The following is a 24,200-nucleotide window of genomic DNA, read 5'->3' on the forward strand; positions in this document are numbered from 1 at the left end:
ATTTAATTAAATGACTTCTAACCCTAATCCCTAGTATATATTTATAGAGATAATTGTTTGATTACAAAGGAAATTTGCCTAGCAAAAAATATACTCAAACTAAGCTTACTACTTTTAATCAAAGTCTAATAGAATATAATCTTATAGGGATAAGGATTCAATGTGAAGATCCATGTTGCGGGCTCCATCTTATGCCTCGAACGAGATTAGTAGTGGATTGAGGAGCTTTACGCTATCACATATAGTGTGACATATTCTTAATTTGTCTTTCAATTTTATTTACTCACCAAACAAATTGTATTATAAACCTTTTAGATCAAATTAAAACATAATTCGAATCATAAAACTCTAATAATTTGTATGCAATAACATGTGTATGAATTGTTAATAAAATAATATTGGGAGTTGAGTCCCGTGGTCCACTATAGAGTGAGAGAGTGGGGTTTAGTATTGTAGTTTTGAACCCTAAAGATGAGACCTAAAAGTGACAGTCATCCAGTGGAACTGCAGCAAACATGATCCATTGTTTGCGGCCAGACAACAGCAGATCCATTGTTTGTGGCCATGCAAATAATCAGATGAATTTCTCTTTTCTTTCTTTTCCGTTTTACGGTCAATGGTTGCTGGTCCGTTTAATAGGAAGTCCAGGCGTTTTTCATATGTCCGTCCATTCATTTACGCAATGGCTTATTTACATTCTGATGCAAATAAGGCAGAATCATCTTTTTGGCCACTCAGTTTTATCATTTTTTCTTTTTACCCCTTTATTTTTTTGTGTTATTTTGTACTCTCAGACTTTTATTTTTTGTCTGACTCAAAACTTGACAAAACAATAAAACTATCTTTAAACTGACGTTAATTTTTTTTTTCTTTTCTTACACGTCATAAAAAATAAAAAAAAAAGAGAAGTATTAGCTAATTTGACCTTATTGAAATGCTAATATCACCTTTTTCTTTTTGTAATTTTTTTATGATGTAACTGAATAAGATAGAATAATTGATGTAAACATTTCATAAGAACAAAATAGTCTTAATTTTCCATGTCAATTTGAAAAAAATTTGAGAGACAAAATAAAATGAAAATTCAATGAGTAAACCGCTAAATTTTGAGAGAAATTCAGCCCCTTTATTTTAATTCATCAATTTGGTCCTTTTTACAAAAATTGAGAAGTTGGTCTAGTTACTGATAAACATATGAACTTGGATTACTACTCTTTATTAATATTTTGTATATAAATTATTATTATTTTATTAATTTAGATAAGTACAAGGTAGTATACAAATTGATATTGAACATTCACATCCCTAACATTTATGATGTTCGAACTCGAAAACTCAAGGAATAACAGCATTTCTTTTGCCAATGAGGTTATTTGATTCGTGCATACAAATTGCCGAGCAAGTGATATTTAGGTCATAAAATAAAAGGACGACATTGAGAATTGGACTATCAAAACTCATAATTTGGAAATGGCAAGTTTCAGTGCAGGTGCCATCCCAAAAAGAATATGTAGATTTTCCAATATATGTACTACGAGACTTTAATATAGTTTATATTAAAATATTAAGATTTTAAGGCTTTATGTTCGAATTTCAATTATTTAAATTACAAATAAATTCTTTAATTAATTTGTTTATATTAATTTAATTGTTGAATTCAATGCTTATAATAGTCAAATTTTTTATCATAAAATATATGGTTCTCAATGGCTTGAAACTGACAGCTATTTACAAAGAAACTTGAATGCAAATAAGATATATCAAAGATCTCATTCATTGTACATCAAAATTAATAATTAAACAAATAAAATTTATATTAAATATTATAATAAAATTAATATCAATTAATTTAATTAATTCAGATTCTGTTGTAGAAAGTAATACTCAGTTTTAATACGAATAACAAAAGGGATTTAGATTTTCAAATAAATACTGTACATATTTAAATTTTATAGAAATTATAAACATGCGACTAATTATCATCTTTACCGATGAATTTTCATATGGTCTAAAATTTGACCCAACTCAGTTTCAAGAAAATTATGAGTCTTGATCCTTTTAGTTTCTAATATTAGTAAATTATGTTTAAATGATATTTTTTAATATTATAAAATGGTCATTAAAATATATTGAAGTATTATAAAATAATCTTTAAATTTATTAAAATTTATCATTATTTATAACATTGTAAAGTTTAATACTCCTTATAACATTAAAAAAACTCGGCAACTAAAACAATTATTTCAATACAGTTTAGTTATCTCTAATCCGATTTTATTTTAATTCTAAAATAAATTATATTATAATTTTAATTTATAATATAATATTTCTGAATTCATCGTCGTATGAAATATAAAGTATAATTGGGTGTAGTATGACCTGCGGATAGAAAAAATCTTTTGATATAAGTTTTGGACATGTATAGAGTAACTCCCTTATAAAAACTAGGGTACCTTTTCTTTTTCTTACGTTAAGTGCTTCAACATTGAAGAAAAGACAGAGGGGAATATATTAAGATTTGAGAGATGGATGTGGCACCACCTAAGATCCCAGTTATCCAATTCTCAGGGGAAGACGTCGAAAATGGCCTATCACCATCATCGGGGCAAGGGAGAGAGAGGTGGAAAGTTTTGTGCAGGCAAGTGAGGGAAGCATGCGAGAGCCACGGTTGTTTTCTGCTAACCTACGATAAGATCCCAACAAGTCTACGTGAAGACATGCTGGTGGGGATCAAGGCATTGTTCGATCTACCCGATGAGACCAAGAGCAAGTACCAGCACCCTAAGCCTTACCGGAGTTACCAGGGCAAGTGCCCCGTGGTTCCTTTGCATGAGAGCTTCGGCATCGACGACGCCACCAGCTTCGAAGCTGCTCAAGACTTCATTCACCTCATGTGGCCTCAAGGAAACTCAGCTTTCTGGTAACACTTTTCTTCATCTTCCTTTCTTCTATAACCTCCATTTGCATGAACCATTGCTTCAGATTTCAAAACAAAACGAGTTAGTTTGATTAGTTTTTTAACACGTTTTACATGGATTTTTCTTTAATATTCCTGCTGTAAATTTCAACGAGTGAACGATACTGGCTGTCACCAAACGCCTTCACTACAAGCCAATTCCATATTAAATAGTGCTTATCCTTGAAATAGATTTGCATTCAATACAGTGCCAGCTCTATATATATAGCATTGTTATTTCACAAACTGGACTGCACATGCCTTTACCAGAAAAAAAGAAAATCATCATTCATATGCAATTTCAGTTTTCACCTAAAACTGTCGCCCAAAACCGTTGCTAAATGTTTCTTGTACGTCACTATTCTTATCAACTTCCGTCGCTAGAAATCAGTGGTGACGATATTATATTACCGTCGTTAAAAGATTTCAAAGCATTTCTTATTATAGATTAATAATATTGTTTTTTATGATTATGATAGTGAGATACTCAATACGATGAGTTCAAAGATGCTAGAGCTAAGCTTTACGATCCTGGGGATGATATTCAAGAGTTTCGGCATCGAAGAAAAGCAGTACGAGGCGTTGGTGAGGGACATCAGCAGCATATTGAGGGTGATGAAGTACCGGGTACCGGCAACGGAGGACCAAAATCTGGGGCTGGTGGCTCACACAGACAAGAACGCCCTTACTGTTCTTTGCCAAAATGAAGTGCAAGGTCTTGAGATTGTAACTAAAGAAGGCCACTGGGAAGAAGTGGTGGTTCCCAAAGATGCTTTAGTTGTCATTGTTGGTGATGCACTAAAGGTAAATATATACACAATTACTAGTTTTAAAATTATTCTTTGTTATTTAAAATATAAATAATATCAATAATAATAATAATTGTACTACATAGGCATGGAGCAATGGAAGACTTGTTGCAGTTAAACATAGGGTGGTGATGAAGGGGGACAAAGAGAGGTACTCATTTGGGCTGTTTACATTGCCAAAGGAAGGAGCAATGATTGAGGCGGCGCGTGAACTTGTCGACGGCGAACATCCGCTCCTTTACCGCCCTTTCAAATTCGCGGACTACTTCTCCTACTTCGTGTCCAATTTAAGTGACGATGCACTTGATATTTATGCCGGCGTTTGACTCTTTTCTCTCGTTTCTCCCTTTTTAATTAATTATTTGTAAATTAAATTTTATGTGCTGTTTTTGTTTAAATATATAAACTTTATTATATAAAACAAACATAATATTGCCTCAAAAGGTGCAGTTACACGAATCATAGAAGAAAAAAAGAAACAATTACACGATAAGAATACATCATAAATAACTTGATATATGGAAAGAAAAATTAGGTTATTTTTAATTGTCAATATGAGCATGGTTTTGATCGGAAAATAAGGGTGAGAGAGAAGCAAAGGTGTAGATCTGATCGGCTGAGTCGATGAGCTTCACTTGCTCCGAAAAGGAAAACAAGAGGAAGTCCATGAAGTCAAAGTCCTTGAAGAGTCGAGGGTGTTGTTCATCTATAAGTTCTTCAGGTATTTTAATTATCGTACCCTCAACTGGAATTGTGAAAGCCGCTATAGAATATCGATCTTTATCACCGTTCATCATCACTCTATGTTTCACCGCTTTCATTCTTCCATTACTCCATACCTATAATTATTACCAAATTTATAATGTAGTATGTTAATCAAAACTAATTATTATCGAGTGAATATACAAAACTTAGCCATACATACATACATACATACCATGAGGGGATCTCCAACCAGAAACACAAAGGAAGTAGAAGATGAAGACAATTTGATCCATTGTCCGTCCTTGCCCTCAATTTCCAGCCCTGGAATTTGATCCTCGCAAATGATTGTACTAACTGGTTTATCAGTATGAGCGTGTAGTCCTCTCCTATACTCCCCCGACGAAGGGGACATATATTTCATCATCCTCAGCAGTGTTTTGCTGTTCATCATCACGGTCTCCCATTTCTCTCCTAATCCATAACTATCGATTATCATTAACCAGATTATGTTATTCAGCTCCTCCATTTGTTTCACAATTGTGTTCACAGTTTCGCTGGGACAAAAGATCAAACAGTTGACATGCACAATGACCAGTCAACTTAGAAAAAAGTTACAAAAATAAAAGAATTTATCAAAATATTAAAAAATATCTCTAATGTTTAATTAAATAGCTACTTTAGCTCATCCTATTTTTTAAAAGTATTTTAGTTTCCAACATTTCATTTTAAGGTAAAATACCTATGATTTAATGAAATTATTACTTGACGTGACAAGATTTATATGTTTAAAGTATTGACATGACATTTATTATAAAATCAAAGTGATGATATGATATATGCCACATATCTAAAATACTGACGTGGCATATGTCTAAAATATTAGTTTGTAAGTGATGATATAATACATATCACAACATTATTAAATATTATATCATGTCAACATTTTAGATATATGAATTTTATCACATTAATAAAGTGTATTAATTTTTAAATAACAATTTTCGTCTAGTCAAATATTATTTTATCCCAAAATGAAATATAAAGAATTAATGTGTTTTAAAAAAAAGATCATATTGGTTGTTTAATAAAAAAGTAACAACATATTTTTAACCTTGTATGAAAGAATTTGTATTACCAAAAGTAGGGGTGACCATCGGGCCACATAATGTGAGCAAAGCTTTTAACAGAGTCGTAGTTGGAGGCGTCTTCAATTCCGAAGCCCTCGTACAAAGAATCCTGACTGCACGGTCCAAAGTAGCTATGGTAAGGCTTGGGATTAGCGTTCATCTGTTTCCTCTCCAATGGAACTTCCTCCACCAGATCTTTCAACAATGCAAAAGTCTCCTCTCGGACTCTCCGCGATATCTTTTCGTATACCACCTGAAAACAACCGTACATCTCGCAAGCTTCTCGAACTCTCTTGCAATTTTGGTGCCATCCTTCGGTTCCTCGCTCCAAATCCGGCGAACCGGTCCGGAACTCGATGACTGGGACCTGAAACTCAGCATCGATACCCATGTTAAGCTCTAACCAACTGGTTTGCTTGGACTAATTAGGTTGTAAATTAATGTTTACGCGGGGATTTACTTCTCTTCTATATATCATGGTTTTTCTATAAAGCGACGACGAGAAATAACCAAAGAAGCATCTAATAGATTCCATCAAACCGTCTAAAGCATCTGTCCCAATCATGACGATTCAAGTTTACTAATTCAACAAAGATTTGTAAAGAATTAAGTACTAATTTTCTCAGGAATGGAATAAAATGTAATTAATAATAGAGAATGAACATACAATTAAAATAAATTAAAATTGGGATTCATATAATTAAACATTTTTATATCTTTTAATTTTAAAATAATGGCAACCGCCCGAAAACTACGGCATTGCTTAGTCTCTCGATTTTATATAATAAAAATTACAATAGTATCTCTTTCAAATGGATATAATAATATTAAATAAATAAATAAATCAATTCGACGCAATAGTCTTGATTGTTTTGAAGACAGCTATGAAAACAAACAAGTAGACCATGTTAACTAGAAGTAATATGTTGGTATCATTACAACAAAGATTTCCAACCATAAAAGACGAATGAATTCAGAGATGATAGAACTAGAAGAGGTATTATATTTTTAGAGTATTACAATTGAGGAGAACATGATATATAAATTAATATTATATCTATTATAATTAAACTCAAATATTAAATTATTGCGTCCAATTCATCCTGATTAATTTAGACGTATCATTTTTAACAGAGGGATTCAAAAATTTAAAAAGACTAAATTAAAGGGTTCTGAGAATCAATTGACATGAAATCATTCATGCAAGATCCACCAATTACAACAAAGCCTTTGGAAACTAGGTTGTAGTACAATAAAATCAGCTTGTGGAAACACATACAAAAACTAAAATTTTCATTTTTTTTTCAAGAATGATCAAGCTTTGACTCGCTGATCTTGGCTGTTTCATTTTTCTTCTTTCCAATGTTTTTTCTTCCCCTCTGGCATGGTGGATTAATATACAACAAAGCAGCCAAGTCTAAAAATGGTCTGTCGTTACAAACTATACAGTTATGATGGCTAAGCATGCAGTCGAAGTTCTCCTGCGTTTCGAGCCCCAGCATAGATCTGGTTTAACAATTTTTCTGTTCGTCCCAAGATAACCTTGACAATTGGAAGCACCACAATGGCACTTTACTTCAGGTCCAAACTGCACAAATCTACAAAAGCGAAAAGCAAAACAAAAATCACAACTATTTGCCACCAAGACAAGGGATCCACTCCATATTCCAGAATGCAATGACGAGTTGTCTTCACAAACTATTAAACACTACCAAATTTGATATTAGAGTGGATCCTCACATTTCTATCTCAGCAACCGCAATCGTATTGAACCATTAAACACTACCAAATTTGATATTAGAGCGAACTGTTATGAAGGGTCTTATCATGCGAAGACTTCAAATACCTGATTTTTATTGCATATTCAATACTATTTTTCAGTTAATTTACATTGCAAGAGCTATTGGTTTACTCAAAAAGAGATTAAACGAAGCCAACAAATCTAGTATCCCATTCAGAAAACAGTAAACATTGTTCAAAATCCTCTCCAAGATGGCAATATATATTAACCTAACTGATTTTCTTGAAAACACATTCACAAACCAATGTTTTCAGCTATCAAAATAATCTAATATGTACTTACCCAAAAAAAACGTTAGAATAATAAGTCAATTTCAAGTAATATAACGACAAATATCCCCATTCAAGTCTATTCATGCATCACCATCATTGCTGTTTATTGCAAACACATAAATTGTAGCAGTTTAGACATTTTAAGTAGTATTACGACCATGCATACCTGTAGTCATATGTCAGTGGCTCACCAACTTCAATTGATCGAGCAGCAAACACCCCAACACGTGTCTCCCCTTCAACTTGCCTAACAGAATGGCAGTTTTATATGGTTAAAACCAAATACTATCAAAACAGTTTCACTACCATGATTTTAGCGCACAAAGAAATTTGTCACAAACATGTGAACCAGTGTATTATATGAGTACAGGGATCTAAGCGGCAATACAAAAGCCACTCCAGAAGTCTACGGAATGAGAAGTAAATGGGGTTGTAAAAATAAAGAAACTAGTCAATTGAAGAAAAAAAAAGCTCTATTCTAAGTTGTTTAACTGGTTTTAGCACATACAGAAACCATTAGCTTCTACAGAATTTAAAAGCAACATATAAAAAGGCAATATATTAATACCAACCACTTCTCCAAAACACAATTGGGATCACAGCTGTGATTTAGAAAACGAGATGTATTGCCTTTAAAAGTTGCATCAATTGTGAAATCTTTTCGAATTTCACACATGTAAAAATTCTTCACCCCTTTGTATTTCATGTCCCAGAGCCTTTTTTCACACTGAGCATCATCAATAACTGTAAAGGAAGATAGTTATTTAATCAATTTTAAGCTCTTTTATAAATAAAATGAAAGATAAAACTTTGAGGAAGGTAAGCAATTAAAAGCATGCCCATATTTGACATACAGATGAAATTTAATAAATATAAACAGAGAATTGGAGTGAAAGGCTCACTGTTTCTTGATAGAACCCGAAACACTCTAACAAACAGCAGATTTTTCATGTTTAATTATCAAATTGATTGCACATATACCTATACTGACACCCAAATGGTTACATTTAAGACTAGACCATTGGTCCTCCTAAAGATAAATCTATCACATGTAATGGTCTATGTCATCCAAAACATCAATACAGTTTAACAGGCTAGCATATGAGCATGATTCATGAGTACAAGTGAAAACTGTTTTGTGAAAAGATTGCTAACTAAATTTCATAACTATAATTCATTTGCAGCACAAATACAAAAATAAATCCCCTTCAAATAGACTATTAACACTTCATGACCTGTCTGCTACTGTATGGCGCTTGTGAGGAAAAGGAAACAAAGCCCTAGGCATGGAATAGAATAATAAGGAATAAAATTGTGCAGTAGAGTAGTCAAAGAGTACAAGGAGATCATCCAGTTCAATAAATGATTTATCTCTTTGGTTGATATTATACTTATGCTACCAGAACATATACGCACTAGATATTGATGCTTGGAATGATGAGCAATAACTTTGTGGAGCAGAGTTGAGAATGTTAACTAAAATTATCCTTTTTCATCTCTAAGAGTGCAAGGGATCATCCAATTCAATAAATGATTTATCTCTTTGGTTGATATTATACTTGTGTTACCAGACATATACACACTAAAGATTGATGCTGCAATTTAGAATTTAGACTAAGAATGGACCTGTTTGATGACAGATAAACCCATGCTTACCATAATAGTGAATTTTTCAGAGATGTTCAAATGCAAATTTTTTACTTTTTCACAACTATAAGTTGAAATAAAATTTGTAAGAACTAAAAAAAAGGAGAAAAAGAGTAAAAAATAAAACTGCATTTGGATATACTTTTAAAAAAGAAGACACAGAAAGTGAAACTACCTTCCCCAATATACTCAATTACAAAATCTCCTTTTTTAATAGGTTCAGCCGCCTCTACTCCCCAACCACAAAGTTCAGTCTGAAAGGAAAATAAGAATTCATTCAGAAAGAAATTTCTCACCTCGATATTTTTCAAGAAAGGTCTAAAAACCGACACTAAATGTCAACAACCAACAGTCACCTTGACAATTCTGATCTTTTTCTCCTTGCTAAATGGTCTGTTGGTGCAAGATTCAGGGCAGCGGCAAGCCTTTGAGCAGCTTATGCATTGAACTCTAACATATGGTATACATGTTAGAACTACTATGAATAAATCATGATAAATGGCAGATAAGAATATAAAAATCAAATATTAGCATAATTGCTTTGAATAATACTGCCAAATGGTGCATTCAAATGACATCTAAGGAGGTAAAACATTAGACAATCGCTCCTGTCTGTCTTAATCAATATGAACTTGAAAGACAAATAATAAATACCTGCATACACAATCCTCAGAGCATGTGGAACTACAGCTTGTGCATCCAATGTCATCGACAACATCATCTCGCTTCTTCTTCACTATGTAAACATCTAGCTCCATTTAAGGCAGGTCAAAAAAAAAAAAGCAAACAGCAACAATTATAATGAAACAAAAATTTCATTTGCCAAATTGAAAATCACTCAAAGTGTCAAAAGATAAGACACACCGAGTCCTTATAATTCTTTTCATATTGTGGTTTCAACGTAATGTGAATTATTCTCCTAAACATGCGATATGAAGGTATATTTATGCGACACACACATTTTCATCTGTAAACTAGAATTAGAATAAGAGAGCAAACTATACAAGCAAGTCATACAGTCATTCAACATATAAACTTGTAATTTGGTTTGCTAAAGTAATGGCATTCTCAGGATACTTCGCTTGATGTGGACATAAGGAGGTGGCTCAAATTTATTCTCCAATAAATCTCTCCATGTCATATCAAGCTTGAACTCCTCATCCATGTAAGGTAAAGGCAACTGACAGAAAATTTCCTAGAATATAAAAGAAAAGTCAGCCACTATCAGGAGCCACCAAGCATAATAGACAGTGTCATTAACTGTTACCAAACATTTTTCAAGAAAAAGAGCTTATGAGTTGGCATGGTATAGATCATTAACTGTAATATTGCCAATCTAGAAGTGTTTCTCATTTAAAATCAACTTTACCAAGTATTGTCAAACAACAAAAACAATCATAACAGACACCTCTGATATACTAAAAAGAAAACAATCATCGTTTTTTCTATGCTTTCTTTGAAGTACGTTATCAAATTTAGGTTATCAAGACAATCCAAAAAAGAAACCAATCCAAGGGCCATTCAAAGCATGGGATAAGTGAATAACATCATGATATCAAGTCCATATTATCCACAAATCTGAAAATACAGGCAAAAGCTAGTTATTGAAAGGTTAAAACTGCAATTTTCCCATTCTTTTGTCTAACAAGTGAAGTCTAAAATGTGGCATACAGTCTCACTTCAATATGTGGCTGGTAATAATAACATGTGCATGTCAGAGTATTAAAACATTTTGGTTATTGGAAAATTTTATCCAGTATATTGCCTTGTTTCCCAGAAACACGAAAAAAAAATCATACATCAGTGAACACCCGCATAGTGTGATATATAAAATTGAAATTTCACCAATAAACTGTGCTAAAAAAATAGCTGACCTCTATTTCAGTTGCTGGAACTGCATGCTGCTCATTCAATAAATATATAAGTCCTATCAACCGCCTAATCAATAGAAAAAAAAATGGAGAGATAAACCTCAAGATAAAACACAATCACACAGTTAAAACTAAATCAGCAAATCAGAATAACTAAATCATAGACAAACCCATGCATCCTTTGTAATAAACGAACTAGACTTGATTTGAAAGCTTTCATAGTGAATGAACTATATCAAATGTAAGCATGCACACAAGCACAAAAAGCTCAAACTCCAACAAGAAACATGGGAAAGACTCAACTAAAACAAGAAATGGGGGATCTTAAATGCAACTCTTAGGTACTGAAGATGAATATCATCAGGTAGCAGGTTTCAACTCACACTTAAATCTGATGAGCTAAAAGACAGCAAGTTCAAACTCAATCCTATATGGCATACATCTAAAAAATTCTCAAGCAATTATTTTTTACTAATATTAAATTGAATCCCTCCTTTCAAATTCAGTTTCCAAAACACAGCCACAAATTTCCAAAATAATATAAACCAAATATTTTTCAGTTTCAAATATTTCACCCATACGACTGACTAGATCCCAAGGGAATTAATGTGTCTAAAAAAATAACCAGAGTACCAGACTTGTAGGCAACATTGACATATGGAGGAAAAAGAAAATCTAACACTATAATCCAGAAATAGTACATATATGATGAAGGAAAGAAGAAATTGACCTTCTTATTTAGTCGCCAATTAGTTGGGTGCCTCCAACAAATTGCACTCCCTGGTTTGTCCTTCAAATGAATCACTGCATCTGGCCATGGGGAGAGCACTTATCATGGGATGCCACTGTACAATATACACATCGCCATTGTAATCTATGTCTGCAAACCAAGCATACCTATTCATTGAAAAAGTCAAGTAGATAAGCAAATTAAAAGAAATAATCATGATCGTGTTTCAGAAAGGACATCTGCAATCCTCACATATATCACAATCATCTAGGACAAAATAAGTCATAATCACACAAACAAGGGGATCAGCACACAAAACCTTTTCAGATATCTGGTCAAACCTAATACAAAAATAAGCTCTAATTATGACAGCATAAGATTATTTTAACCAGTGTTAAAAGAACCAAACTAGACTGGCCAGTTGAATTGGGAACAAGAGGACCATCCGGTCCAAAATATACCATCCAACCAAAAACCTTTGAACCAGCTAAGAACTAGGTGAACAGGAAGAAGTTCAGTAAAAAAAATTGAAAATCAAAATTTTAACTTATTTTTTTTACTTCTTTTTATGAAAAGATTATTGTATGCAATGAGATTTGGACATTTAACCCTTTGAATTTATATTAAAATTTATACCACTCCAGTAAAATACATATTTTTATATAAAAAAGTTGGTATAGAAATAGAAATTTAGGGTTTAGGACCAAAACCAATAAATGTTATTATGTTTACAAAAAGGCATTCCCGACACCACTGGAGGGCAGAAATAAAGGCAGGCTATTATCAACAACAAAAAGATAGAGAAAATACTAAGACAGATGAGGTAAATGCAAAATGAATTTGTAACAGTATTCCTGCCCTGGCAAAAGAAAATTATAATTTGTAAATGCAAGCACTCATGATTGTATTTGTAACCATACCTATGAATATCTACCTGTCACTATTTTTCCTTTCTCTACTTCACCAATGGCTAACCAAAGAAAAACAAGGAGAATGCAAAAAATAAATTACAAGATGCAGATATTACATGCTGTGGACACTGAAATTTTTTTGGATTGGACATCTTAAGACTTTCTTCGGCACATGTTTTGTGATAAACTCCTTGACAACCACGAACTGTACATAGGACCTCCTCCCCTGGATAGATGAGCTTATGGCAACTAATACATTCAACCTGAGATGAATTTTAAAAATGAAAAGAAAGAAATAAACAAGTAGTCGAATATCAACCAGCTTATTACAATCCTGAGGATATTAGATTCATAATAAGAAAACATATGTATGAAACCACTTTAAAGCACGATCATCATTGGTGGAAATGTGGGGGATGAATGGTCAAGAAACTAAAAATTATAGTAATATCTTAAAACTAGAGTTTGGTTAACTGTAAACTCTTTCTCAAATCTGTATTGCAGGCAACACCAACAAAGTACAGACGTAGACTTGACCCCAAGAGGCCAAGACAACTGACAAGATCTTTGGAAATGTTGTGTAAGCTTGACTTGACAGTTCATATACGAAGAGAGTTAAAAGTCCTTAGCCTTATGGCCAGCATGAGGCCTCCAATTTTCCTTAGCCTGAAACATCATACTATTTCAAATTACTATAACAATCTAGCATCATGGTAGATTACCCAGAGATTTATCATGATCATTTGTCATGTGTGCCCAAAACATTACACTTTCAACTTTCTATCACAATTTCACAATAATATAGATTTGATCTAAGATTTACCATTATTAATTGTCATACACAATGAACTGGCACTGCAACATCCCAAACTACGGGTTAGTGACCAAATTGTAACACTTCAGAATTTGGTGATTTAAAGTAGAATAACTGAATAGTTCAAGGACTTATTTGTAAATATTTTATGAAGGATTTCTAGTAATTATTAAATGAATCAAATGGTTAAATGGTCATTTGACCAGAAAGGTTTTTTTTCCCTTTAATAAGATAAGGAAATCACGTGGAAAAGAGTGAAAAGGAGGATTTATCCAGAGTATTCTTCTTCAAACATGAAGCAACATAAGCTAAGGTAAGTTGGATTTCTTTTGGTTAATTCTTAAGATTTAAGTGAGGTTTTGGTTAATGAAGCTTTAGGAAAGATGATGGAGATAAAAAGGGACTTAGAAACTCAAAGAGTTTTGAATTATGAATGATTTTAGATTTGAAGTGTTTAAGTGAAAATCTAAATAAGAAGGTTCAAATGAGTTTAGGAGTTGAATTTGACTTGCCATAAGGGTAAATAAGAAATAACAAGTGTTGAAACTGAGTTTGGATTACATGGAAAATTTAGTAAGATTTTTGGTTTTAAGAATTTGGATGAGATATGGGAGATAATAAGATGTTGAAATGATAGAAGTTAGTTAAAGTGTTTATAGTTGAGTTTGGTGGTATAAAAAAGGACTTTATATGATAAAATTTAGTGAAGAGTTGTGTAATTTTCGGGTGAAAAAGCATGTTCTAGGCAGGGTGTACTGGTACCCAATGAATAGGTACCGATACACTAAGACTAATTTTGAAGAACATCTTCATGGTGTATCGATACTCACAGGCATGTAACAATACCTGTGAATTTCGAAATTAATTTGGGTACCGATACCTCTTAGTGTACCGATACATTCCTAAAGAGAAAATATGAAAATTTTCTCATTAATTAGCTTAAGTTGTTAGAATTGAATTATAATGTTAGGTTTCTGATAATAGTCTTGGAAATTATATTTATGTAGATATTAAACCTAAACAAGTTCCGGAACGACCATCAAGCTAAGATTCGATCGGAAAAAAAATCATAAAAGTAGATTTGGAACTTAGTAAGGCCAAGGTAAGTGCATATTATTTAGCATATGATATTTAATGAAAATAAGACTTGCGATAAGTCTATTTCCAATGATAAAATACGTGAATTCATAGATAGAAGTAGGTGTTGGTTATGATTCATATGGGTGTATGAGCATATGTTTTTATATGTTATTGTTAATGTTACATGATATAGATATATATATAAATTTATGAACTTATATGACTATGAGATATGAATATGATATGTGAGCATATAAAATTAAGTGACATGAGCTAAGTGATCATATAAAAACAAGAATAGGTGAAATGAAATATATGATAAGGAAATATGAAACTCTATAAGAGTATTACATGATATGTGAGAAAGAGCTATAAGTTATGTGCCTATGTGATAAAAAAATGATAAATCTAATAATAATGCCCATGTTATGTGATGTGAGAACCATATGTATAGTCGGCATGTCAAGAGTCGAGGGTTCATAGGTCTTTCGAGACATACAGAGATCCTTCGGGATATTCATAGGTCTTTCGGGACAAGATTTCACATGCCCCTAGTGGGACCTTTATACGAGCTGTGGTGACAGCATATGTGCACAACCTCAATGTACTCACATACCTTAAATTCTCAGTAATATACATGGGCCTATAAAAGATATAAAAAGGGTTTGCATAATTGTATGTTATCATGTTATTATTGTTTGTATTGAGTCACATATGCACATGAACTAATAAAGAAATAATGATAAATATATGTTGTGATATGAAATATGTTATAGAAAGTATAAGAATATGTGGTTAAAAGATAAGAAGGTTAATGATGATCGATGCATATGCATTTATTTCTTTATATGTAATCTGATATGAATATATATGATGTGATGAAATGAGTTTAGATAACATGATAGAATAAAATATGCTTACATTGTTATATGTTATAAAGTGTATTATATGTTTTATTATGCCTCATTAAGTCTATGACTTAGCATGTAAACATTTTTACACGTAGGTTTAGAAGAGCAAGAGGATCAAGAATATGAATTTGCAGAGCAACATATCTCCACTCAAAGACCAAATCAGAAGTAAATTCACAATATGTATTTTGTTGGGTCAAAAGTGTTGGCATGTAAAAATGTGTAATTTACGAATGCTCTGATCAATTTTTGTAATGTTTTGAACTTAACTATGTAAATATAGCTTTTGTGTTAATAAAAGTTTAAATTTCATATAGTTTTTACGAATGTATATGCTTTGAAAAGTCAATGTGACACATCGGACTCGTATCCGGGTCGGATACGGGTTAGGGGTGTTACATACACCTACTTTCAATCTCAATTCCTAGTTCCATCTGACTTCACACTTTCTACTTTCAACCTGCCATCTAGATTTCATACACCTTACTTCCATCCTCTTTCCAGTAAGCTACTTTCAACTGTTTTCATCTTTCAGCACTCAATAGTCAATACCAAGGTATGCGCAAATAGTAGTTTTGCCACATCTACATCATTCCATATCACTTGTTTGCAACATTTCCTCGCCAATTCATAACAAATAGTAAACCATTGGAACTTCTTTATCTGGCTACGGATAAAATTGGAACAGAATTGCATCACATTCAAACAAGATCATAGAAATTGTTGCAAAGAAGGGGGAAAGACATTAATTCTAGAGAGACTACATTTGCTTTTGCAAACAAAACAATCCCACACCAAATACGCCAAATATCTACCATCTTCAAAATAACCTAGAAAACATCTCTATCTACCATCTTACTTCACCTCTTCTCTCTGACACAATTTTCTAAGGAATCGACATGACCCATGTAATTGAATTGTCAAATTCTCCAAGCAACAAAAGATAAATACAAGAAAAACTGATTTTCTTCTAACCTTAATTGTTTCAAGTACCGTCCGTAACACATTTGCATCTGTTACAAACTTCATCAATTTTTACTTAAACTACCTTATGCCATTTTCAACTGGTTATCAGAAAATAAAGGATTAACAAATAAGAAGAGTCGTACCAATCTCTTAGCCCCAACAAGAAATGGAAGAAAATAGCAAGACTTGGGGAGACCAGATTCCATCTTCCTCTGAACCCAATCCTCCAATACCTTACCATTTGATCCCTTCCTCGCTTTCTTCAAAACATTAATTCCTTTACCATTGCAGTTCACGCCTTTTTGGACCAAGCTCTGTTCCCACTTGCATTTAACAGCTAGGGTTTTGAGATTGGCAGGGTCAAAATCATCGAAAGAATCCGCAGAGTCACCAGAAAGAAGCATGAAGCTAGGGCAATGAGAGACAGATAGCGATGAAGACTTAGAAAGACTTCCAAGGTCTGGCATTTTTCAGTAAAAATAATAATTTAAAAAAAGAAGAAGAAGAGGAAGAAAACGAAAACCTTGTATTTATATGAGGTGGAGAAAGGGAGGGGAAAATTAAATTTTGGGCGGGAAAAGTAATTCAGGAAGGGTGGGAAATAATGAAATGGAAAAAACAGTAATATCGGCTAAGCATGATGGAGAGAATTGGATTTACAGATTGCCCATTTTGGATTTTCTCTATTAAGTTAATTTTATATTACAAATAATTATTGGATACAAAAGATAAAGCATATTATACATTAGAATTTGACAATATATACTTAAGTTTGAATAAAATATTATTGCAACGTACAATCACAAATTTGATTATTAATTTAAAAATGTACGTAAAAGATTTTAAAGTTGAAGTTGGCTATGAAGTTTTTAAATTTTCAAATTCATTAATTTGTAAATTAATTTATTTTTTCTTAGTTTTATATGATTTTTTAACTAATAATAATTGTTGATTTTATTAATTCCATAGGAAATACAATAAAATTATAAAAGTTGAATAGATTAATCACATTAACCGATCATTTTATCTAAATATAATTATTAGCTACTAAGAAATAAAAATAAGATCAATGGTTAAAAACCAAACTATTCAAAAAATAATAATAGATACAGACAAACATTAGTGTGTGAAAAATAAACATTAATATTAATGTAAAAATATATACATCAATGAAACCAAAACATATATATATTCACACACATATGTTGACAAACTAGTTTTATCACAACTCAACTGAAAATTTATTTTTAATGATTGTGAACATCTATCGATATAAAAGAATCAATCCAACGAGGGTCTAGAACAAAAATAAAGTAGTAATATAATTAAATGAACGTCGATTGAAAAGTGACGTCAAATTTAACCTATAAAAATACACCTTACAAAACAAAACAGTAAGAATAGGGATTACCACCCATCAACTCTTTGGCGAGGTTTGGACCACAAAAGTGCACAAGTAATTCATCTCGATACCCTTGAGTTGAGGAAAACACCAACATAACAGGGATGTATGTGAAGATGAGCACTTGTTCAGGAGCAAATCTCAACCGTACCTCTCCTATCTCAGCATCAGAAAGATCCCACTTCAGCTGAAGAGGCAACCTACTTGTATCTTTCGAGTTTCCTGTAGGGGTGCTTAACAAGTTGAGAAGCTCGTTAGCAACTTGAACTCGACTCGATCAAAATTTGCTAAATACTCGAATCGGGTTGGTTCGATTCGAACTCGAACTCGACTTGAGATTTTAACGAGTTGAGATGAGCAATGTCTAACTCGTCTCTATAAGTTCGCGAGCAATTCATTAATTTTTAAAAATATATTTTTAGTAATTAATTCAAAATTATTTCATTCAAAAAATAAATCAAAATAATAAATAATAATAAGTTAACTAATCTATTATTTTTAATAAATAATAAAATATTATTAGTTAATAATATTATTTTAATACAAAAAGAATCAAACGCAACCCTAATATCCACATATAGTAGCAGTAAAAAAATTAGTTAAAAAATAAGGTAATTTTTTTAGTTAGGAGCAACGAGTCGAGCCTAACGAGCAAGAGTCAAGTTGAGCTAACGAGCACGAGTCGAGCACAATTTTAACGAGCTTAACCAGTAACGAGTTAAACAGCAAAAATTTTTAACGAGCACGAGTCAAGCGCTACTCAGCCCACGATCGACTCACTCAATAAGTACCCTTATTTCCTGTATCCTTTCGGTTTTATGTTTGTTGGGTTCAATAGCTCGAGAAATGAGAAACCCTTCTTAAAAACATCCTCAATCCATGACTAGTTCCCTTGTTCACCAACAAGCTTACCAGAAAAATCAATCATTTTCAAATAATATACGACAAAAATAAAAGTTCCCGTGCTCATTCTCTCCTATAATTTTCTAGATATTTTACTTCAAGAAAAATTGCAGTAACAAACTATCAGATATCACTGAACAAACAGTTTCCAATTATTACTTCGGTTCAGTGATCTGAATATGAAAATTGAGCTTCACAGTCTCTGCTCACTGAGTCCCTGACTACAAATATGTGAAAACAATTTCTAAACTTCCGCACACAAAGGGCATTGATTAGTTCGTGAAACTTAATAAAATACCTCAATCGCAGCCGTGCAAGAACAGACCTATTTGCCGAAGCAGGTGCAACAGTCATGATGAAAGTTGATACCACCTCTTATGCATCTAAAATCAGTTCCAAACATATTGTTCAGCAATGCCTCAGGTATCTCCACCACCTTCAAGCGTTATCCTGATCTTAATTATATAAGAAATGCCTTTTACTTTTAGCTTCATAGAAGGAAGAGTTCACTAGTGCTTTAAACTAAGGAATACATACAATAAGTATATAAATACATATGTACTCTGTTCATTACTTATTACAGATGAATCGATAAAAAAGGAAAACAAGATGCTTAAATTGGCGTGATGGTATATTATCTGTGCGAATGCGAGATTTATGAAAGAAATAAGTACCGGCACTCCAATTGTGCAGGGTGAACAGACTGTCCAACTTGATCGTTAGAAAAGCTAGCTATAACAAAAAGTTGGTCTTCATTGTTGTAAAACTAAATGATATCAACAAAAAAAACTGCTAAGAACTTGCTGAAGTCCATAAAGGACTCGGTCATACCCCCTTTCGTACGTATCGTCAATTATTCGGACTTCCTTTCTGACGCCATTCACCATCAGTTCACCATCAATTTACTAATAGAACAAACCAATACCTCCTAAAGTGTGAAACCAATCATCTCAAATATCCTATTAGTGCTTGCAATGCTGAATCGAGACAAGCAGTAAGGTGACACAGAATGCGTCGAGGTTAATTTGTCACATATGCAATGGCTCAAAATTTGGGTGATTCGTGTACTCAGCCATAACTAGCAAGAGAAGGGAAGCTAAATTTGTTGTGTTTCCATGAATAAAAATGTGATCAAAGAATCAAATTATGGGTTGATTATTATTTGCAATTTGCAGAACATATTGATTGAATTCAAAGACAACTTACAATTAATCAGAAACATGAGAGCCCTTGTGGGAATCACTCGATAACCAAAATCTCACAACATGTGACAAAAACATAAGAATAACAGAGGCATTGCACAAAAATTTCAAACGAGTGGTGTATTGAATACTAAACTGAATGAGGATTGCATTCTCCGGAATAAAAATGATTATTCTCAATCAAAGCTCTAAGCATCTCATATGTGAAGGTTGGATCATTGGGGTTGTTGGGTTTGGAATCATCAACTGATTCCAAAGTACTGGGTCGCGTGCAACAAAAGCCGCCGCGAAAACCACCAGTGAAAACAATCCTTTTACCCGAAGAAGAATAATGCGGACTCGCTCTGGTTTTTGCTCGTTTCTTCCTCCTAAGCTTCGTAAATGGAAACAGGAGAAACCGCTTTAACTTTATCCTCATGAAATCTCTTTTACACGTACGAGCATCACAATCGATTCTCCGAGAGTCGGACACCGATCACAGTCGCCATCGTCACCAACTCCGGCACTTTAGGAAGAGAGATCAAAGCCGATGGTCTAACAGGGAAGAAGAGATAAACCCAGATAAGCAACATTCATGGAAGCCAAATGGCCATACTATGAAAATAATAATAAAAAATTAAGAAAAGGAACCAAAAAGTGGACCGAATTTCGTAATTCAGATGAAAAACCTGAGAACTTTTGAACTTTCGAAAACGAAAATAACAGGTTTCTTCACCAAACACTGTTTTGTCAGTTGGATTTGCTCGCCTGGCGGTGCGTAGTTCCGAAAGAGAGTCGCCGACAAATTAAAAACCTTTCAAAATTGCAATGGAGTGAACGAACCACTGATTAGCATTAGAAACTCTTAGGATTAACTTATAATAATCTCATAATCAGACTATTTCTTCTGTTTTAGGGAACATATCAACTAATTCTTCTCTTTTATGGAAAATATCGTCGCTAATACTTTTATTACGAATATTTTAATCCATTTTTATTAAATTCTTCCATTTATACATATAATATTTTAATTAAACTATTGTAAAATATTTATTACATTTATTAAACTATTATAAAATATCTTTAAATTTATTAAAATTTATCACTATTTTATAATGTGTATCAACCATCTTATAATAATTTAATAAGTTTAATGATCAATTTGTAGCTTTTAAAATTTAGTAATAAAAGAAATCATTTCAATATAATTTAATAATATATTTATGTACTTTATTCTTATTATTGTTAATTTTATATATTTTACATTGTTAGCTTGCACTCTCATTTTAATTTAATATTTTTTTAGTCTTTTATGATTAAGGGCTATTTAATCAAACATAGGACAATTTAGGCAAATACATTTTTTATTAAAATAATAATAATAGTCATTGAATTTTTAAAAGCTATAAATTAATCATTAAATTTATTTAAATTTTATAAAATTATTATATTTTATCAAACTACTATAAAATGATCATGAAATTTCATTAAATTATTATAAAATAATTATTGAATTTACCAATTTTTTATACTTTTATAATTTTATAACAATTATCTTATAATAATTTGATAAGGTTTCATAATTTTTCTTTTATAATTAATAATTAAGATATTTGCTTAAATATAATTTAATGACTACATATTTTGTGAAATTGGTGAAGTTGTTTGAATATTGTGGTGGAAACAATTAATTGAATGAGGTGTACCAAAAATTATTTCATAATCTAAGAGGACTATTACAATAAATCGATGACCTCGTTAGGATTCAATAACGATTTCAAAAAAACATGTTGACTGCATGGTCTCACTATGTGTGCATAGCAACTTTTCCATTCTGTTTGCATACATGCTATATGTTGTTACATGATGTCCGTGCCTCCCCTACGTTCGGGCTGCATTGTTGCAAGGTAACATGCATGTAAACAATATGGGAACTCACCTTACAAGTATGTTAAAATCATGAAATCATCATACAAAAATACGGTAACCTTAAATTATAAAATATTTTTTTATACACCTTATTCAACTTTTTATCACAATTTCATATAATTTTAGGGTAAAATACACAAATGATCCCTTAACTACAGGGTGTTATCTTATTGAATTAAAAGTTATAAAATAGTCACATGAATATTCATATATTTCAAACCTCGTATTTTTTTATTAAAAATTTGATGATTTTCTGAGTTTGATGTTAATCTATTGATTGATATATGATAAAATACATTCTAAAATTTGTTTGAATTGTCTTATGTGGATTGACAGTTTGAACTATTATGACGTCTAGTTAGTGCTTAAAAGTAATGACGGTGTCAGTAGACATCATTAAAATATAATTTTATCATATATTAATCAACGAGTTAACGTCAAACTCAAAAGGTGCTTAAATTTTTAATAGAAAAAGGATGAGTTTGAAACATATGAATAGTCGAATGATCATTTTGTAAATTTTAATAGTTAGTAAACTCAATAATAAGAGATCATTTTGTAACTTATAATAATCAAAATACTCAATAAAACAACTTCTTAGAATGGGCGGACAACTTTTTTTTATTTTAACCATAATTTTATCGCTTTAAATTCGCATCAAATCTGACAAGTCAAGCGATCAAAAGATTCCAAGTTTGACATCTCTAGTAGGAGCAAAGAACACGTGAGCCAAAGACAGAATCTTAATAATGCTACTAACGGCGTATTACTTGCATGAAATGAAATCTACGATTACTAAATTGGAAGAATTAATTGCATCACACGATTCCATACTACAACTTTTATTTTAAAGTAATCATCAAACCTTTTAATGTTTTACTTGTATTTTTAAATCATTAACATTATTTTAAATTAGCATTTAAACTTTAAAATATTGTTTCTTGTTTTCTTATTATGATATTTATTTTAAAATGATCCTCAAACTTTTGAACCTTTTAATTTTATCCATACATTCATCTAAATATAATATCAGTTCTAACCATAGTTTAACATAATTTTTTTCAAACACATAATAATATAGCTTGGTTGAATAGTTTTTTCTTTTAACATGAGATCTTATTAACATATATCAATAGTTTGGGATGAAATCAAAATGTTCAAAAGTTTGGAGATCAATTTAAAATTAGTATCATAGTTTGAGGACTAATTATAAATGCGCGTCATAGTTTTTGTATAAAAATGAAATATTCAAAAGTTTAAGGATCAATTTAAATAAGATTCATACTTTGAGGATACATAATATAATTATCTCTAATTGGAAGTTAAAGTAAAAGCACTTTGAAATTTAAAATAATTAAAAAAAATAAGTTAAGGAAATATTATTATTCTATTTAATAATTATTTAGATGATTGTTTCAATATTTTCTAGCCAATTTAAAATATTTAATTATGAAAATCAGTCACTTAATTTTTTTCGTTTTCGGATGACTGCGGCGAGACTAGTGACTAATTATGTGTTCTACAGGTCCAAATTACATGGACATTAATCACGAGTTTCAAAACTATTTGTTCTTCAAGAAGATGATCGAATCTTCGACCACTAATTAAGATAAAATGAACCCTTATAATTTGAGTCACTCTAATTTGTTAATACACAAACACAGATAGCACTGAGTTGGTATAAAAATATATTCTTTTTGAAATATTTTGTATTTATTTTACAATATATAGTCAATGTTTTGTGGCTGTCATTCCTATCGGGGACAAAACTATACTGATTTATAGGGGTAAATTGTTTATTTTCAAATTTAGCAAGAATTTAAAAATATTTAAATTAAAAGATTTAATTAGTTTAATTTTAAAATTAATAATAATATAATTAAATAAAGATGGTTGAGAGGAGTCTACGGTGGTGTTTATTTTCACTGTTTAAGGTCTTCAAAGCTCTTATGTCTGCGTCGCGTAGACCACGCGCAGACATTGGGCTTCGCAGACCGTTTGTTTTTTAGAAGACATAAGCTCTTCTAACGTCTGTGCGTCATCTTTTTTGCGCATATTTGGACTTATGTCTTCAAAGCTCTTCTAACCTTTTTAAAGAACCATTTTTGCTATTAATTTTTTAAAAATTATAAAATATCATTAAATTTAATGAATTATTACAAAATAGTCACTATAATGTTGTAAT

The 24,200-nt window shown here is 31.7% G+C and overlaps 2 protein-coding genes and 1 pseudogene across 2 annotated transcripts; 1 reads left to right on the forward strand and 2 right to left on the reverse strand.

The window, feature by feature from the left end:
- The first annotated feature begins 2,459 nt into the window (after positions 1-2,459).
- Positions 2,460-4,166, forward strand: LOC120161967 (probable 2-oxoglutarate-dependent dioxygenase AOP1). Its single transcript, XM_039172167.1, has 3 exons — positions 2,460-2,920; positions 3,436-3,760; positions 3,852-4,166. Exons 1-3 carry the CDS (start codon positions 2,526-2,528, stop codon positions 4,089-4,091), a joined length of 960 nt encoding a protein of 319 aa, XP_039028098.1. The 5' UTR covers positions 2,460-2,525; the 3' UTR covers positions 4,092-4,166.
- Positions 4,167-4,307: 141 nt separating this feature from the next.
- Positions 4,308-6,097, reverse strand: LOC120162299 (probable 2-oxoglutarate-dependent dioxygenase AOP1). Its single transcript, XM_039172466.1, has 3 exons — positions 5,606-6,097; positions 4,703-5,024; positions 4,308-4,604 (listed from the first exon to the last, which is right to left on the reverse strand). The coding sequence occupies exons 1-3, from the start codon at positions 5,986-5,988 to the stop codon at positions 4,308-4,310; spliced, it is 1,002 nt and encodes a 333-aa protein (XP_039028397.1). The 5' UTR covers positions 5,989-6,097.
- A 714-nt stretch (positions 6,098-6,811) lies between these two features.
- Positions 6,812-17,067, reverse strand: LOC120161603 (annotated as a pseudogene).
- Positions 17,068-24,200: the final 7,133 nt, after the last annotated feature.

This window comes from Hibiscus syriacus, unplaced genomic scaffold, assembly GCF_006381635.1.
Source record: "Hibiscus syriacus cultivar Baekdansim isolate YM2019G1 unplaced genomic scaffold, ASM638163v2 tig00111402_pilon, whole genome shotgun sequence".
In the NCBI taxonomy this organism is placed as follows: Eukaryota; Viridiplantae; Streptophyta; class Magnoliopsida; order Malvales; family Malvaceae; genus Hibiscus; species Hibiscus syriacus.

Bases quoted from the DNA above. Each gene is read 5' to 3' on its own strand.
- LOC120162299 (XM_039172466.1), bottom strand. From the start codon at position 5,988: ATGGGTATCGATGCTGAGTTTCAGGTCCCAGTCATCGAGTTCCGGACC. The intron at 5,025-5,605 runs GTAATACAAATT...CTTTTGTCCCAG, and splicing joins GATGGTCACCCCTACTTTTG to CGAAACTGTGAACACAATTG. The intron at 4,605-4,702 runs GTATGTATGTAT...TAATAATTATAG, and splicing joins TGGTTGGAGATCCCCTCATG to GTATGGAGTAATGGAAGAAT.
- LOC120161967 (XM_039172167.1), top strand. From the start codon at position 2,526: ATGGATGTGGCACCACCTAAGATCCCAGTTATCCAATTCTCAGGGGAA. The intron at 2,921-3,435 runs GTAACACTTTTC...TGATTATGATAG, and splicing joins CAAGGAAACTCAGCTTTCTG to TGAGATACTCAATACGATGA. The intron at 3,761-3,851 runs GTAAATATATAC...TGTACTACATAG, and splicing joins TTGTTGGTGATGCACTAAAG to GCATGGAGCAATGGAAGACT.